Source organism: Chiloscyllium plagiosum, chromosome 10 (genome assembly GCF_004010195.1).
Source record: "Chiloscyllium plagiosum isolate BGI_BamShark_2017 chromosome 10, ASM401019v2, whole genome shotgun sequence".
In the NCBI taxonomy this organism is placed as follows: Eukaryota; Metazoa; Chordata; class Chondrichthyes; order Orectolobiformes; family Hemiscylliidae; genus Chiloscyllium; species Chiloscyllium plagiosum.
Genome location: NC_057719.1, coordinates 85,366,554 through 85,384,809, shown reverse-complemented (window position 1 = coordinate 85,384,809; position 18,256 = coordinate 85,366,554). Strand labels below are relative to the sequence as shown.

General features: G+C 41.6%; 1 protein-coding gene across 1 annotated transcript in view; it reads left to right on the top strand.

Annotated features, from left to right (window-relative positions):
• Window positions 1–18,256, top strand: part of dnajc17 (DnaJ (Hsp40) homolog, subfamily C, member 17) — a 163,231-nt gene that overhangs the window by 56,942 nt on the left and 88,033 nt on the right. Inside the window, exons 3-5 of the mRNA XM_043698256.1 lie at window positions 49–107; window positions 2,848–2,935; window positions 6,273–6,349. Of these exons, the coding sequence (XP_043554191.1) occupies window positions 49–107; window positions 2,848–2,935; window positions 6,273–6,349 (224 nt within the window). The remainder of the gene's footprint in view (window positions 1–48; window positions 108–2,847; window positions 2,936–6,272; window positions 6,350–18,256) is intronic.

The window sequence follows — 18,256 nt, the reverse complement described above, 5'->3', positions numbered from 1 at the left end:
AAGACTTGCTCCTCTTATGTTCATTCTTTATTTTTCTGAATTTTGTAGTGGAATTGTTCCATCAGTTATCCCAGGCGCTGGAAGTTCTGACAGATGCAGCTGCAAAGGTAAGATTCTTAATTGCATATTCCTCACGTTATTGGAACACCTTCCTGACCTGATAACTTTCTGCAGTAACAATGCTGCTTCTGTAGTACTTCACTTTGCGATCAGACATTTTCTCTGATAGACTGAATCTATCTTCAGTGACCATCACTTTTCTCCAGCTGTAACTAGATATTTTTTGAGCAGTTGTGGTAGGTTATTGTGGTTAAGGGAACTATCTTTTTGTTTCAAGTTGATAATTGATACTAAGGAGCTTTCCTAATTTAATTATCCCAAAACACTCCTAAGCCATAGACAACATAGGATCGATGTGTTGCAAAGCTCCAAATATGTTGTCCCATCAAACCTTCCCTGTGTAAATGTTCAATGAACTCTCAATGCTGCCCCTTTAGCCATTAAGAAATCAGGTCAGCTTTCGATAGATATAGTAAAAGTCCCTCTATAGCCAGAAATTTCAAACCAATATCTCTTTGATATCGAGTAAACTGCTTACTACCCAGGAGAGTATTGGCACAGCACCAATGTGATGTGTTCCCATTTGACACGTTGACCATCCAGTGACCTTTGAGTAAGCTTCCAATTTACAGTCTTTCCTCATATTCTTGTTGAATAGATGTTGAGGCAGATGGTTTCAATTTAGCATCCTGTAAATTGAGTGTTTGTTCTTAATTCTTCATGCTGCATTTTTCAAACATTATATTGCATCTTTCAAGGCTGTATGTACCACAATTGATGAATAAAATGGGCTATAATTTACACCAGACGTTGGTTACAAGAATAATATTTACGGTTGTTTGCCAGTTCTTTCCTAGTGGAGAAGCAACAAACTTTAAAAAATGTTTTCAGCAGATATTTTGTTGCAAATTGGCATCAATATAAAGCCTGCACTAATTTCCTCTTAACAGCTGCTCTCATTTTGTTTTCATTGATGTTTCTTCCCAAAACAGAAAGTACATCTTCACACAGAATGCCCAATTATCATTTATTGTGAGACTGAGTGCCAACTCCTGATTTAAGGAAAATGAGTCCTGTCATATGGGATTCAGATGTAGAATTGAAATTGGTTTAGAGAACCTGTTCCTTTGCTGGGGTGTTAACCATTGTAGATTTTTATACTTCTGACTATTCGGTGAATAAATATGCGATGTGGTGTGGTGCTCATCTGTACAAACCAGAAGATCCCAAGTTTGATATCATCTTTGAACTAAGCTGAAACAAAACCAGAAATTGCTGGAGAAAGTCAGCAGATCTGGCAGCATCTGTGGAGAGAAAAGCAGGAGTTAACGGTTCAAGTCCCATCAGACTGTTCTTCAGAACTGAAGTACTTGTCAGTACTGCTTTGCGTAATCTGGCAAGTTTGCCAATGATCACTCTGTCCATGCTCAAAAATATGAATAACACCAGGTTGAGGTGCTGTGTTCAAGTTGGTATCTGTGGAGCTGTACCCCATCACCTACAGATGGAAAGAGACAAAAAGAAGCTATATTTATGCTTTAACCCAACTAAACAGAGTTTAGTTTATCTCACTTTGTTAAAGCCTATTCCATTGTTACATTATTGCATATTATGTAATTGATTTTGCTTTCCCATTCTGAAACTGAACTGGAGTTCCAAACCAAACCATCTGGCTTTCAGCACAGCTATGTGATATGCCCTGAACATCAATATCGGGTTTGGTGCACACATCTTCTGATCCTGAAGGGTTGCCTTTTCCAACTGTAAACAATTGCTGCCATGCTGTCCATTCCCCAAGGTCTAACACCACAACAGGAGTTGCCACTTTCTCGCCTTTCTCCTAAACACCTTAATCGTCAACAGATTTGCTTTCTCACAGGACAGCCTGCAGTCACTGTCTTTGTTCTGTTTTTTTGCTGCTGCTGATTTATCTTCTTTCCAGTCTCAATATTGAGCACTGGATGTATTCAAACCAGCCATAACAAACCCTGTGTACTGAATGCAAAACTATTGGTGTAGGTTTCTCAACTTAAATCTTATTTCTGATGGCATTCTGCTATCATTTTTTTGTGCAGTGCGAAAGCAGAACTGAAGCCAAGACCATGAGCATTACTTTCCCTGCTTTGTTCTTCTAATTCTTTAGAAGGGCAAATGAGGTGGAGACCCATGTTTGGCACTACCTCCACTGGCTTTTGGGACCCATGTAAAATTAGATCAAAGATGCTGGAAGTGTACCATTGAATCGTGGGGTGCCAGCAAAGGAGAATACTTCAGATGTAATTTATATAAATGATTTGGATGAGAATATAGCAGGCACAGTTAGTAAGTTTGCAGACAACACCAAAATTAGTGGCATAGTAGACAGTGAAGAAGGTTAGAGTTGAAAAATGTGGTGCTGAAGAAGGTTATCTAAGATTACCAAGGGATCTTGATCAAATGAGTGAATAGTCTGAAAAATGGCAAATGGAGTTAAATCTGGATAAAGGTGCAATAAACAGGGGTAGGGCTGATAACTGGAGTTCCAAACCAAACCATCTGGCTTTCAGCACAGCCATGTGATATGCCCTGAACATCAATATCGGGTTTGGTGCACACATGTTCTTATCCTGAAGGGTTGCCTTTTCCAACTGTAAACACTGTAAACTGGACTATAACCTGGTGTTGTGTGATTTTTGATTTTGTATGCCCCAGTCCTACACCAGCATCTCCAAATCAAGTCTAAGGTCACATCTCTTGTAGGTATCTGTGATGGGCAAATTAACTCTCTCAATTTTCTTCCACTTCAAGGCAGCCTATGATAAAATCAGAAAAGCGAAAAAGCAGGCAGCAGAGAGGAACCAGAAACTCGACAGCAAGAGAAAGAAAGTAAAGCTTGGTATGTACAATTGGAAAAAGCAGTGCAAGTAGATTGAGGTGACAGATTAAGCACCAAAGGCTTGAGCTGTCACAGCACTGGATAGTCCAGGGTGTGCTATCTTTCACCTGAATAAGACCATAAGATATAGGAGCACAGTTTAGGCCATTCAGTCCATCAAGTCTGCTCAGTCATGGCTGATATGTTTCTCAACCCCACTTTCCCACTTTCTCCCCCTAACCCTTGATCTCCTTGACACTCAAGAGCCTATCTATCTCATTCTTAAATATACTTAATGACCTGGTCTCCACAGCCTTTTGTGGAAGTGAATTCTATAGATTCACCACTCTCTGGCTGAAGAAGTTTCTCCTTCTCTCCATTCTAAAATGTCTTCCTTTTACTGTAAGACTGTGTCCGCAGTACCTCGCCTCTCCTACCAACGGAAACATCTTCCCAACATCTACTCTGTCCAGGCCATCAGTCTTCTGTGTGTTGTATTTAGAGTCCCCCCTCATCCTTCTAAACTCCATCGAGTATAGATCCAGAATCCTGAAACATTCCTCATATGTTAAGCTTTTCATTCCTGGAACCATTCTCATGAACCTCCTCTGAACATGCTCCAGGGCCAGTACATCCTTCCTGAGATATGGGGCCCAAACTGCATACAATACGCCAAATGTGGTCTGACCAGAGCCTTATAAAGCCTCAGAACTACATCCCTGCTTTTATATTCGTCCTCTCAAAATAAGTGCCATATTGCATTTGCCTTCCTAACTACGGACTCAACCTGCAAGTTTACCTTGAGAGAATCCTGGAATAGGGCTCCCAAGTGTCTTTGCATTTCAGATTTCTGAATTTGCTCCCAATTTATAAAATAGTCTATTCTTCCTACCAAAGTGCATGACCTCGCACTTTGCCATATTGTACTCCATCTGCCACTGTTTGCCCACTCTCCTCACCTACTGAAATTGTTTTGCAGCCTCCCGCCACCTCAATGCTACCTATCCCCCTACCTATCTTTGTGTCATCTGCAAACTTAGTCAGAATATCCTCAGTTCCTTCATCTAGATTGTTAATGTATAAAGTGAAAAGTCTTGGGCCCAACTTAGAGTCTTGCGGAGCACCAGTTGTCACAGGCAACCATCCTGAGAAGGGCCCTGTATTCCCACTCTGCTCTCTGTCGGGCAGCCAATCATCTATCCATGCTAGCACCTTGCTTGTAACACCATGGACCCTTCTCTCACTCAGTAGCCTCCTGTGCGGCACCTTGTCAAAGGCCAACTTGAAGTTCAGGTAGACAACTTCCATTGGCTCTCCTTGGTCTAACCTGCTCGTTATTTCCTCAAAGAATTCTAACAAATCTGTCAGGCATGACCTCCCCTTGATGAAGCCATGTTGACGTTGAATAACATATCTCTATAACATCGAAATGCTTAATAATGCTTGAAGTTTTCCTGTGGTTGACATTGAAGCCCTTGACACAGCAGAGTAGAAGGGACACACCTTTGTCTTATCAGTTTTATTGACTATCCATTTCTGAAATTAGATGTACAAAGTGGGCAAGTATTCCCTTGAAACTCTCAATGATCTACCTCACAATCAGAATGACAAATATTCAACACTTTCACGAAGAATGATCATTGCTGTGTGATCAATGAATAGATGGTAAGATGCACCAAAGTTTGAAATATGTTGTATTTCGCAGAGAAAAAAAAATATGATGCTTCAAACCGAGCATCGAAACTCATAACAAATACTAAAGACTATTTTTAGTCCTATTCTCCTTTGCCCTATAGTCTTTTCTGGATGTGCTGTGACACCTGTAATGGCCTTCATTCACTGTCTGTCAGGGTACAAGATATTGATTGATATGAGCTGAAATTTGTATTGTTTCCTCTATATTTTTTTCATTCTCCAACCAAGGATTGCTTTTTGAATTGGGGGTTATTACCTTTAGGGTGATTTAAAGGGTTTGCTTCAATAGCAGCACATTGTTTTCCTCTTTGCAGACTGTTAATCACAGGAAAAATTGCAGGCAGCCACTCGCGTTCCATTCACCCCATTGTCAGTGACTTCTGTGGCCATCAATAAAATGTTATTGAATGACAATTTGAAACTGAAGGGGCTCCTATCAACTGCCCGCAGTCTGATTATTATTGTGGGATAATCATAAAACATGTTGAAGCTAAACTGATCGTTAACCTGTACTGATATGATCTGAATTTGGTTACTCAATTCACTCATACTGGTTGACTTTGAATTCCAGCCGTGTTCCTATTAAGAGTTGCCAGACTCCGCCACACAGATTAAATGGTTGATCATTTTGGCACCCCTCTTTGTACTTACTTTCTGTGTGGCAAGCAATTTCACTGACTGCCACTTGGAGTTTTCTGATGCCAGGGCTAACACATTTGAGTCTAAAATAGACAAAAATTAGCCAAAATTTCCCCTGAGTATTGTTAGTTAGAACCCAGTGTGAAATACTTTTACATTCAGTGTGTCAATAAAAACCCTTGCTCCTTCAATTTTCGAGATAATCCTGTTCAAAGGTCACAGGACGCATGGACCATATTGCACCATAGAGGCAGGTGGCTTGAGTGGGGATATGTCCTAAGTTGGCCAATTCATCTCCATGAAATTGAATTTCACGTGTACACTTTATTCTCTCAAGTTGGGCCTTCTGCCTCTGGCGAAAGTTTGGAAGTGACTGTTCCTTGGTGAGTGCCTCATGCTCCTCTATGCCACCTCCATGCTATCCAGTGCAGCCATAGATACTCACTCTGAAACCACATGGAAGTAAAATAAAATCCTGCCAATGTTTTGAAATACTTCCATAATCAGTCTGTCTCAATGAAATTCAACCTATGGTGCAGAGATAGAGAAGCTTCTCTCTCAATGCCATTTTCTAAGGTTGGGGTAAAGCTTTACTCATTAATTAAGTTAAAAATCACACACCAGGTCCAACAAGTTTATTTGGAAGCGTAAGCTTTCAAAGCGCTGCTCCTTCATCAGGTGGTTGTATTTTTGAAAGCTACTGCTTCCAAATAAACCCGCTGTATTATAACCTGGTGTTGTGTGATATTTAACTTTGTATACCCCAGTCTAACACCAGCACTTCCAACTCTTTAATTAATTGTGCCTAGTTGACCATGTCTAATGCTAGTAATAGGCAGGGTCAATGAATAGGTTCCTTTTTATGGAACAAACATTTTTTATCTCTAGGACTACAAAACATTAACTGAAGTCTGTAAAGAGTTTAAACTCAGCATGGGGGACATGCAAAAAATTCCTAATTTTTGGTATTGGTAGGTTATGATGTATGAACTTAATTACAGGTAAAACTGTTGTTCAATTTTAGACTTAGAGGCCCGTGAAAGAGAAGCCCAGCTCAATGAAGAAGAGGAAATTAAGATTGCAAAGAATTTAGATGAAGTGGTAAGTGCAAGATCACTTTCAGATCTTTGTAAAGTATTAAATGCAGGTGAATTAGGCTTCTGCCAAAGGTAAAGTTCATGCACAAAAGTAACCATTTTGTCGAGGTACTCAAAGACTGCCGTCCAATGAAATCATACAACAATATAAGCACAGCAGTTCGATAACATTTGGTTCACTGATGCTGATTCCTATTACATTGAAATTAGTATAATCAATGATAATCTGAGGATCAATCTTTCAGCAGTTGGTCTAAGAACAAAGCAATCTATCTTTAAAACTCCAGGAAAGCCAGTATGTTTACATGTGAAGTACCCAGTTGTTATTTTTAAAGAAGAAATTAAACTGGTTATGAGAAGTTCAAATACAGGAATTTTACTTGAGTATTTGTTTTATCTATATGCATGTTTAATGCAGTTTCATCCACATGGGTTTTGACTGCAGAGTCGGATGGTGTAATAGGGACTAAGTGGAGAGAATACAGTCAGTGAACAGGTCTAACTTTAAAGAGTGAAATAAGACTCTAGGTCCTGGTTGGATTTATTTAGTGGTAGTGTGAAGTATAAGATCAGATATTGAAATACAATGATGATTGAGATTTCTGTGAAGTTCGTGATGTAGGACGATAGCAGGATCATTGTGCAGTAAATTAGCTGGGGTGAAAATGGGGATAAGGATGATGAGGAATATCATTAAGCTGTAGCTACAGTGATGTTATTGGATGATATTGAAGTGCAGGTGAAGTGTATTATGGAGTCTCAATGGTGAGGTTGAATTGGCATTAGGTCAAAACAAGGTCAGTTAAGATGTTGAATGTGATGGAGACAAGAAAGGTTTAGGATCATTGATGAGGGGAAATGAGTAAATGAGATAGAAATCCACAACAGGGTTTCTTTATTGCCTCTAGCTAGTAGGAATCCAGGGAATAGGCCTAAATAGGTAATTGGCAAGAAATGATAGTACCACGGGGATCGTTTGGGACCTCAACTATTTATAATCTGTATCAATAACTTGACCATATTTATAGTTGCTCACTTTGCTGATGATATAAAAATAGGTACACAAATACATTCTTCAAAGGATATATGGAGTCTACAAAGAAATATGGATAGGTTAATTAACTGTGCAAATATTTGGCACATTAAATATTATGTTGTAAGATATGAACTTGTCCACTATGCAAGGAAGAAAATAAAAGCAGCGTTTTATTTTAATGGAGAGATAGCTGCAGAATACTCTGGTACAGAGAGATATGGGTGTCCTTACACTTGGCTCTCAAAACAAAATGTATACCAGTTCAGCCGATGAGTAGAAAACCAATTGTCATTTAGTGCAAGCGCTGTACAGAGTAGTGTTGAGACCATGTCTGGTGTTTTGATCTTTCTTTGTAAAAGATATGAATATGTTAGAAGCAGTTCAGAATGTGTTCACCCAACTGATACTTGTTTTACGTGGAAGGGATGAGGATACCTGTGAAGATCCTTATGATCTAGCTCTGAGGAAAAGTCATTGGACCCAAAACATTAACTCTGAATTCTCTCCTTAGATGCTGCTAGACCTGCTAAGCTTTTCTATCAATTTCTGTTTTTGTCCTTGTGAGGATACTTACCTAATGAGAAAAAAATGGACTTTGTTTGGCCTGTGTCAATTGGAGTTTAGAAAAATAAATAGTAATCTTTCCGAAACATCTTACATCCTGTGGAGAGTTGACAGGGCAGGTGCTAAAAGGATGTTTCCCCTTATGAGGGAGGCTAGAATAGGGGCATAGTTTAAAAATAAGAGGTCTCCCATTTAAGATGGCAGTGAGGAGAATGAAAATAAAACAAAGAGCTGTGGATTTTGGAAAGTCGAAACAAAAACAGAAGTTGTCAGAGAAACTCAGCAGGTCTGTCAGGATCAGTGTAGAGAAAGCAGAGAGAATGTTTCAAGGCCCCGTGTCCCTTCAGAAGTGAGGAGAGCCATTTTTCCTGAGAGTGTGGTGGAGGTGGATGGTCATTGAATACTTAAGGCAGAGGTAGATGGATTCTTGACTAACAAGGGAGTCAAAGGATAGCGTAGACAGGCAGGCATAGGGTGTTGAGGCCGCAATCAAATCAACCATGAAAGGTGGAGTAGATCAACTCCTGCTTCTATTTCATATGTGGTACCTCTCTGAGGTGAGGGTAGAGTCCTACAGCACGGAGACAGGCACTTTGGCCCAAACTAGTCTATGCTGTTGGATTTTGACACAGAACTTGCCAAATTCTGGTATCAGTATGGTGATTCAGTGGTTAGCACTGCTGCCACACAGCGCGAGAGACCGGAGTTTGATTCCAGCCTCGGAGTTTGCACATTCTCCCCATGTCTGCATGGGTTTCCTCTGGGTGCTCCGGTTTCCTCCCACAGCCCAAATGTGTAGGTTAGGTGGATTAGCCATGGAAAATGCAAGGTTACAGGGATAGGATAGGGGTTGGGTCTGGATAGGATGCTGTTCAGCGGGGCGGTGTTGGCCCAATAGGCCGGATGGCCTGCTTCCACACTGTAGGAATTCTGTGCTAATAAGTAGAGCTTTGGTTCCATTTGCATTAAGGCATTGGGATATCAGTGGAAGAACACTACTGGATTCTAATTTGATATCAAAGGACCCCCACTGGCAAGTGTACACACAGGAGCAAAAGCTGTGGACAGACTCTGGTTGGGTTACATTATTAACTCTTCTACCATTGAATAACTTGCCAATGCCAGCTCCCCTATTCTCTGTGTGAAGAATGGAAACTTGGATAAGGTATTGTAAGGTGTCGGATTAGGAACAAGTCAAATAGTCCATTGTCTGCTCTGCTGTTTAATGAGATTGTGGCTGACCTGACAATGCTTAACTCCACTTTCCTGCTTTATCTCTATCATCTTGATTCCCTTAATAATTAGGACCTCCTTTTAGTCCTGTTATTGGCATTGATTACAATGTCATGGGAATTGTTCTAGGGATTGCAACACTACTGAGTGTGGGAGATCCCTCAAAAGGTGCTGAACATTGGGTATTATTTTGGCAAGAATGTTATGTTTCAGTTGTTCAGGACATTGATGAGACCACAATTCCAATAGTGGGTGCAGCTTTGGTCTCCTTTATTTAAGGAATGATGTAAATGATTTGAAGGCTGTTCAGAGGAGGTTTGCTAGATTAACACCTGGACATGTGGGTTCTCTGCCAAGGAAAGATTGAACATGCTGGGTGAGTTTTCACTGCGAATTGAAAGAGTGAGGGGTGCCTTGATTGAAGTGAACAAGTTCCTGAACAGTCTTGACAAGGTAGATGTGGAAGCAATGTTCTCTCTTGTGGCAGAGCACAGAACTCTGGGGGCACAATTGTAAAATTGGAAGTTGCCCTTTTAGTACAGAAGTGAGAGAAAATTCTTTGAGGGTTGTGTGATATTAGAACATTCTGCCTTTGTAGATGCAATATTGTCAGGAAGATAAATTAAAGGTTATCAGATATAGATTAGATTACTTACAGTGTGGAAACAGGCCCTTCGGCCCAACAAGTCCACACCGACCCGCCAAAGCGCAGTCCGCCCAGAACCATTCCCCTATATTTGTCCCTGCCCCTAACACTATGGGCAATTTGGCATGGCCAATTCACCTAACCTGCACATTTTTGGACTGTGGGAGAGAACCGGAGCACCCAGAGGAAACCCACGCAGATACGGGAAGAATGTGCAAACTCCACACAATCAGTCGCCTGAGGCAGGAATTGAACCCGGGTCTCTGGCGCTGTGAGGCAGCAGTGCTAGCCACCGTGCCGCCCACTTCTTTAAAAATTTCAATCGAATCCCCCAGTCATCTTTCAATATCCCGTAAGTATAGGCCCAGAACGGCACGGTGGTACAGTGATTAGCACTGCTGCCTCACCGTGCCAGAGACCCGGGTTCAATTCCCGCCTCAGGCGACTGACTGTGTGGAGTTTGCATGTTCTCCCCGTGTCTGCATGGGTTTCCTCCGGGTGCTCCGGTTTCCTCCCACAGTCCAAAAACGTGCAGGTAAGGTGAATTGGCCATGCTAAATTGCCCGTAGTGTTAGGTAAGGGGTAAATGTAGGGGTATGGGTGGGTTGCGCTTCGGCGGGTCGGTGTGGACTTGTTGGGCCGAAGGGCCTGTTTCCACACTGTAATGTAATGTAATCTAATCTAAAAAAAAACCATCAAATGATCATATGTTAAACTTTTCATATAGATGGGAATGTGGAATTTGAAAGAAAAACAGATTAACTGTGAGTTTATGGAATGGCAGGACTTGAATGGTCTACATTTGCTCCTTATTCATCTGAATGATGTTGAGAAGATTACCAGTTGGTCTGATATGAGGACTTCTTAACATGTTTAATCTGTGTCAGTGAAATACTTCTTGGTATTGTAGAGTGTTCATAAACAAAGTTGAAGGGTAGGTAAACTTCAAGGGTGAGGACTTTGGACAGAGAATACCTGTCACCATGTGGTTTACTTTAGCAAAATCCAGCAGACAGGCTGGTTGTTTAAAAACAATTAAAATCAGAATGAAGTTGCTAGTTCTGTAGCAGTAACAGACAATGCTGAAAGTGCATAGCCCAACTGCAACAGTGTCTCAACGTGGGGTCTTGGAACTTCACCTTGACTTCTTCAAGTCAGTCAGCAGCTGAAACATATACCCAAGAAAGAAAAATGTAATTGCCTTTTAGAGAAGGATAGAATTGTCTGCATTCCTACCAGATTGTTTTTGTTATACTGGCGTTAGAGCTGAATTGGACCTTGCATGAGATCCCTTTACATATCGAGCTGCTCATACAAGAAGCTGATGTTTTGAATCATGTTTCATCCATATGTATTACAGTGGTTAAACACAAAAACTGGGAATAATTGGCTTACAATTGTAACTTAGGCCTACAGTTCGCTTACTCAAACATCAGGAACAATGAGTGAAATAATTCATAACAATGCAGGTCTTCAATTATCCTCAATTTTAGTTTGAAAGAAATGGGGAAGAATTCTTGAGAAATCAATATGAAAATGCTTAACTACAAGAGAGCTAATTTCAGTGAGTTAAAAAGAAATATGGTCCATTCTGATTGGAGACACTTCCCAAAAGATCACTTTCAATGATGAAACATGAAACATAAAGCGTTTCACATAAAGTAGATAAAGGGGGTGTGTAATAAGGATCATAATCCATTACAGTAAAGAGCCAAGCTGATTACAAAAATGCAGAGCAAACACTTGAGTTAGACAGTGTATCAGACTAAGTTAACAGGTAATGTGAAAGGTAGCCCCAAATCTTTTAAACAGAATAGTGCCGGATATGGAAGTTTTGAGTTATAAAGAAAGGCTGGGACTTTTCCCACTGGTTGAGAGGTAACTTTATAGAAGTTTATAAAGTATTGATGGGTATAGATAGAGATAGTGGCAGCTGTCTTTTCCCTAGGATGTGGGATTTCAAGAGTAGGGGGGCATTCTTTTTTTAGGTGAGAGGAGAGAGATTTTAAAAAGACATTAGGAAGTGGTGGATGTGGGTATAATTTCAACGTTTAAAAGATATTTGAGTTAGTACATGAATAGGAAAGGTTTGGAAATATATGGGTCAGGAGCAGGCAGGTGGGACTAGTTTAGTTTGGGATCATGTTTGGCATAGACTGGTTGCACCGAAGGGTCTGTTTCCGTGCTGTTTGACTCTATATAAAATATTAAACAAGTAGTCACGAGGAAGGGTTTGGCCTATTAAAGATCAAAAACAACAATTTCTTGGACTGCAGGCATGGGAAAGCTCCTAAATGTGTGCTTAGTAACTGTTGGCACCAGAGGAGAGAATGCTGCCAAAAATACATTTAAAAAGGAAAACAAAAAGAGATGGGATTTGAAACAGATGAAGAGGTACATTGGCAATGCTGAAAGCAGTAAAATCATTTGGTCATTATAGAATGCATTGTAGTTTGCTAGGGAAATTGTGGGTGTAAATTGTGAGCTTCAAAATCTCCTTAGTGCGAGAATACCAGGATTACAGATGTTACACCCATGTCCCTAAAAAGGAGAGCGTGCAAAATCCAGCAAAGACAAGTCAAATGTTAGTATTGAGAGCAAAGTTAATTGCCTGTGGGAAATTTATGGGCTTATAAATGAAAGCCAGCATGAGATTTATGAAACCAAATCACGTTTGACTAATTTTATTGAATGTTTGAATAAAGTAACAGCAAATATTGATGGTAGCCAAGTTAATATGAGTAGATGTTCAAAAGGTATTCAATTAAATACAACAGAACAGACTTGGGTGAATTGAAACCCCGTGGGATGAACTGATCATTAGTTGGATGTACACTTGAATTAATCAAAATTAATTACAGTGAAGTACTAGAAATGATTATGTAGGTTAAATGTTTTGTTAAAGGTATGTTCCAGATAATTACTTCAAACGAAATAGTGAGAGTAGAACAAGGGGACATCAAATCTGTCAAACGCAAATGTAAGGCAGGGACCCTTTCTCACAAAATGATCAGTACAGGGAATAGACTCCCAGGAACAGAGAAAAACTTTGGAATCGGTCATGAAAATGTTACGTACTATTCTGGATTAAGGAGAACAATAGACTCTCTGGATGGATGAACTAATGGTTATCCTCTCACACAGTCTTTTAAAGAGTTTGTCTAAAATGGCTATGATTTTTGTCAGAACTAATATTGTTGAACCCTCATCCTACTCTGTTGTTCCTATGTGGGGTTTTGTGTGTTGCGCAAGCCATCTTTATCTGACTTAGCACCAGACAAATAGGAAGTGGCTAAACAGCACTGTACCTTCTCATTTCCAGTATCTCCTGGATTGAAAAGCAACCCTTTTTCTTCCGATGGACAGTTTGTTAACGTTTGGTTGAACAGGAATCCAACCTCCCCTCTAATGGCCCCATCTCCTGCGTCCAGCAAACCCCTTCCTCCTGGACACACCCTCCTGGTGTCCCACCCTCCCTCAACATCTTCAACTCAAACTGTCCCCACAACATCAATCGCTTGGATATTTTACTCCAACCTCTCCCCAATGGAGCATGCAGCCAACTGCACCCTTCTCTCCAAACACAACCTCACTATTAAACCCGCCAATAAAGGGAAGTGCGGTAGTAGTATTGCAAACTGACCTCTACATCACTGAAGCCAGACGTCAACTCTGACCCCTCCTCCTAACGTCCCCTCGATCATGACCTTACTCTCATCACCAAAACATCATCTCCCAGACCATCAACAACCTCATGACTTTGGGAGACTGCCGATCTACAGCCTCCAACCTGATAGAAATGGTCAATGTGGGGTTGGGGAACTATCTCCTACCCAAAAGCCATAAACCTGACTGCCTGGTTGACCCATTGCCTCTGCCTGCTCCTGCCCCATCGAGCTCACGTCCTCCTACCTTGACTCCAAGCTTTCTCTTTTTGGTCAGGAACTCCCTACCTACGTTCGTGACACAACCCATATCTTCTACCTCTTCGAAAACTGTCAATTCCCTGTTCACCAACATCTCACCTTTACCATGGTTGTACAGGCCTTTTGCAACTGCATCCTCCACACAGAGGGCCTAAAATCCCTCCACTTCCTTTCCCATAGGCCCAACTAGTTTTCTTCCACTAACATTCTTATTCACTTGGCAGAACCGCTCCTCATTCTCAACAATTCTTCTTTTGATTTTTCCCACTTTCTACAAACCGGAGCTGTGCAGGCCTCTTTGTAGGATTTGTGAAACAATCCCTCTGCCGCAACTACACAGGCATCATCCCTCAACTCTTCCTCTACTACATTGATGACTGCATCAGTGCTGCCTTGTGCGCCTGTGAAGTGCTTGAGCAATTCATCAACTTTGCCAACAACTTCCACCCCACCCTCAAATTGACCTGGACCATTTCTATCACCTCCCTCCCCTTTTGGACCTCTCCATCTCTATCTCTGGAAAGGGATTCATTACTGATGTCCATTTCAAACCCACTGACTCCCACAACTGCCTCAACTACACCTCCTCGCACCATCCTGCTGCAAAAATGCTATGCCATACTCTGAATTCCTCTACCTCTGCCGCATCTGCTCACTGGATGAGGCAATCCATTTCAGGGCATCCCAGATATTCTCCTATTTTAGGGAGTGTAGTTTTCCCTCCTCAGTAATTAAGGATGCCCTCAACTGCATCTCCTCCATCTCCCACACTTCTGCCTTCAAACTCCCTCACCCCAACAACAATAAGGATAGAGTCCCCTCAGTCCTTATGTAGTACCTCGCCAAACTCCGAACTCAACGCATCATCCTCCGACATTTCTGTCACCTATAGTCAGACTCTACCACCAAAATAATATTTCCTTCCCCACCCATGTCCACTTTCCGCAAGGACCATTCACTCCACGACTTCCTCGTCAACTCTATAGTCCCCACCAATGTCTTCACCACACCCGGCACCTTTCCCTGCCATCGCAAGAGGTGCAACACCTGCCCCGACACCTCCCAATTCACCTCCATCCAAGGCCCTAAATAATACTTCCAGATCCAACAGAGATTCACCTGCATTTCATCCAACCTCCTCTAATGCATCCTTCAACCCCGATGTGGTCTCCTCTGTATTGGAGAGACCAAATGCAAACTCTGGGACCATTTCGCAGAGCGTCTGCGCTCTGCACGCATTAACCAACCTGACCTTCCGGTTGTCATCCATTTTAGTTCCCCTTCCCACTCCCCCAGCGACATGTCCACCCTCAGCGACCTCAACTGACAGAGCGAGTCCAAGTGGAAACTGGAGGAATCGCACCTGATATTTTGCCTGAGGAGTTTATAGCCCAATGGCCTCCAGTATTGAATTCACCAGCTTCAAAATCTCTCCGCCCCAGCCTTATCCATTGTTCAGCCCTCTCCCTCTTCCTCTCCTCCCTGACCTGTTCTAACCTGACAATCTTTCTGCTCACCTATCCACTTCAACCCCTCCCACTGACCAATCACAATAACCCCCTATCTGCGTCCGTCCATCTATCGGGTGCTGTCTGACCTGCTGTGCTTTTCCAGCTTCACATCTGTTGACTTCAACTGTTGGCCGTGCTCAGGTTCCAGGCAACATTTTGAAAGTCAATACATTGCCTTACATATGTTGCTATTACAAAGCTTTACTATGCTCTACACAAAGTGTAACTAAGTGTGTATCGCACACTCTATGGTCTGGAGTTCCCCAAGCACATCGTAATCAATAATGTGGTTTTCATTGAATCCCTACAGTGTGGAAACAGGCCCTTCGGCCCAAGTCCACACCGACCCTTCAAAGAGTAGCCCACCCAGACCCACTCCCTCACCCTCTTACTCTACATTTACCCTGACTAATGCACCTAACCTACACATCCCTGAACATGATGAGCAATTTAGCATGGCCAATTCGCCTAACCTGCACATGTTTGGACTGTGGCATGTGGGAGGAAACCAGAGCACCCGAAGGAAACCCACGCAGACAAGGGGAGAATATGCAAACTCCACAGAGACAGTTGCCTGAAGTTGGAATCGAACCGAGGCAGCGGTGCTAACCACCGAGCCACCATGCCACCAGTTTTAAAGTGCCTCTTAGTTCTGTGAGCTATCAGTAGTGGCTATCAATTTAAATACTGTGAAATGTCTGTAAAACAAAGATGAAGTGTTTGGAGGGAGGGTGTTGGGGGCTGTTGATGGTGCCAAGTGATCTTTTCCACTCGCCTGAACACCGTTTCGGTTTAATACCCAATCCAAGAGGTAGCATAATGAGCACTGCTGAATTGCCTTTGTCGACTGTACATCATGTCAGTTTTGAAGCCTTCTGACTAGGAGACAACAAGTAATGGCTGTGTTTAGCATTGGGTTCCCCAGGGCTGGGCACTGTGAACAAACTAGAGAAGAATCATGGAAGCATTAAAAATAGTCAAGGATAGGTGGAAAAATTTTTTGTTGGTCAAAGATCAGTGGTCAGTTTATAGAAAAAGGTTGTTTGCTTTCTAGTTAATGAAGGAAGGTGGTGCGCAATGAGGATGGACTTTTGAGTTATTAACAATAGGAATGTGGGGATGAGATGGTAGGAGATGGAGTCATGTGATTCAGCCTCCAAGAAAGCATCCAAGTGGATCTGGTGAACCTAATGCTGCGATCAAGTGAAACTGGAGCCTTTCACAAATGCAAATGTTTTAAGCAGTGTAAACTCTAATTACAGGTCAGGCGATGCATACAACATATACAGGAAGGTTGTAACTAATAAAATATGTTGCTGGAACACCATGTCAAATAAAATTAAGTTTATTTTTGTTTAAAACAAAATACTAACTTCAGGCTGTTCTCCCATTGTGTAACCCCAGATTAAATGTGATGATGCCAAAAAATAAATTGGCAGATGCTAGTGTGCTGGGTTTCAAGCACAAGGGAGAGAAATGCTCTTTTGCTTCTGCAAAAACCAGTAAATGACTTTCATTCTTGAGTAAATTTGATTCTGGAGAAAAAAACTTATTGCAAGTTCTGTCAATTAATCTTGAGTGCTGCAACGTACATTTGAGTCCAGGTGTTGAGAGGTAAGACATCCGTTTCTGGAGATACAAGGTAGATTTGCTGTGGATGACATGGCTATGAAACCTGATAGGCGTGCATTCAGCTGTGGTCATCAAGAATAGCCCATATCCTTGGCATTTTCTGTAACCATGCTGTTGCAGCTCATCTTTCACCTCTTTACAGCTGTCAACGTAGTTGATCCAGTCATCCTCTCCAACTGCTATGCTTTTTTAAAATTTCTGTCGGGCACCTTTTGCTTGGTTCCGTGCTTAATAAAATTACATTTGGAAACAGGCCATTGAGTCTGACCAGGCCATGTCGTATTTGTCCTCCATAAGGATAGTTATTCCAATCTCATGCACCTGCTTTGCTTCTGTTTGTTTGTATTCTCCTCTCTTTAAACCATCGAACTAGCCTATTCTTAAATGTCTCACCTATTTAGTTGTTCTCTCACTTCACAGGTCTACCAGGAATCCCTCCTTAGATTCTTTTTTACCTTTGTGTGAATACTGTCCTTTAGCGGTACCATTTGAACTCCGATGTATGTTGGTTACTTAAACTTACATCACTGCATCACTCTTGTAACTCATTCATTCCCTGTATTATCAGGATGCATCCAATTTTCTATCCATTGCCTTAATACCCAATTTACAAACACTGAGCATTCACTATCAACTCGAGCCCTCCATGGTGATGATCTCTGGGCTGTCCCTATTGACACCTGAGCTGAGCTTCTGATTTCCTCATCTCTCAATGATAAAAATTGCTTGCCTTTATTTCCTCAATGCCATCCATTACAGACTATCTACTATTGAATACCTGTTTCATGCCTTTGTCACCTCAAGACTTGATTACTCCAAAGCATTTTCCATCAGATGCAATGGATCAAACAAAACCTTATCCAGCACAATGGCTCTCTGCTCCTCACGCCTACATTAATTTTCTTCCAGTCTATAAGTTGTAGATTTTAATTTCTCACCCATTTGTTCTTTTCAGATCCCTTCATAAAATTGCTCCTCATTTTATAATGGCTTCCACCCCTACAACTCTCACTACATCAAACTGTTTCTCTGCCTTCAAACTTTTAAACTGCTATTGTAAGCTGTACTTTCAGCCACCTAAATCATAATCTCTGAATTTCTTCTTAAACTTCTCCACCTCTTTCTCCTAATTTCCCATGTTTGCTTTTGGAAGACTGGAGGTTGGCAAACTTGGTACCACTGTTTAAGAAGGGTGGTAAAGACAAGCCAGGGAACTATAGACCGGTGAGCCTGACCTCGGTGGTGGACAAGTTGTTGGAGGGAATCCTGAGGGACAGGATGTACATGTATTTGGAAAGGCAAGGACTGATTAGGGATAGTCAACATGGCTTTGTGCATGGGAAATCATGTCTCACAAACTTGA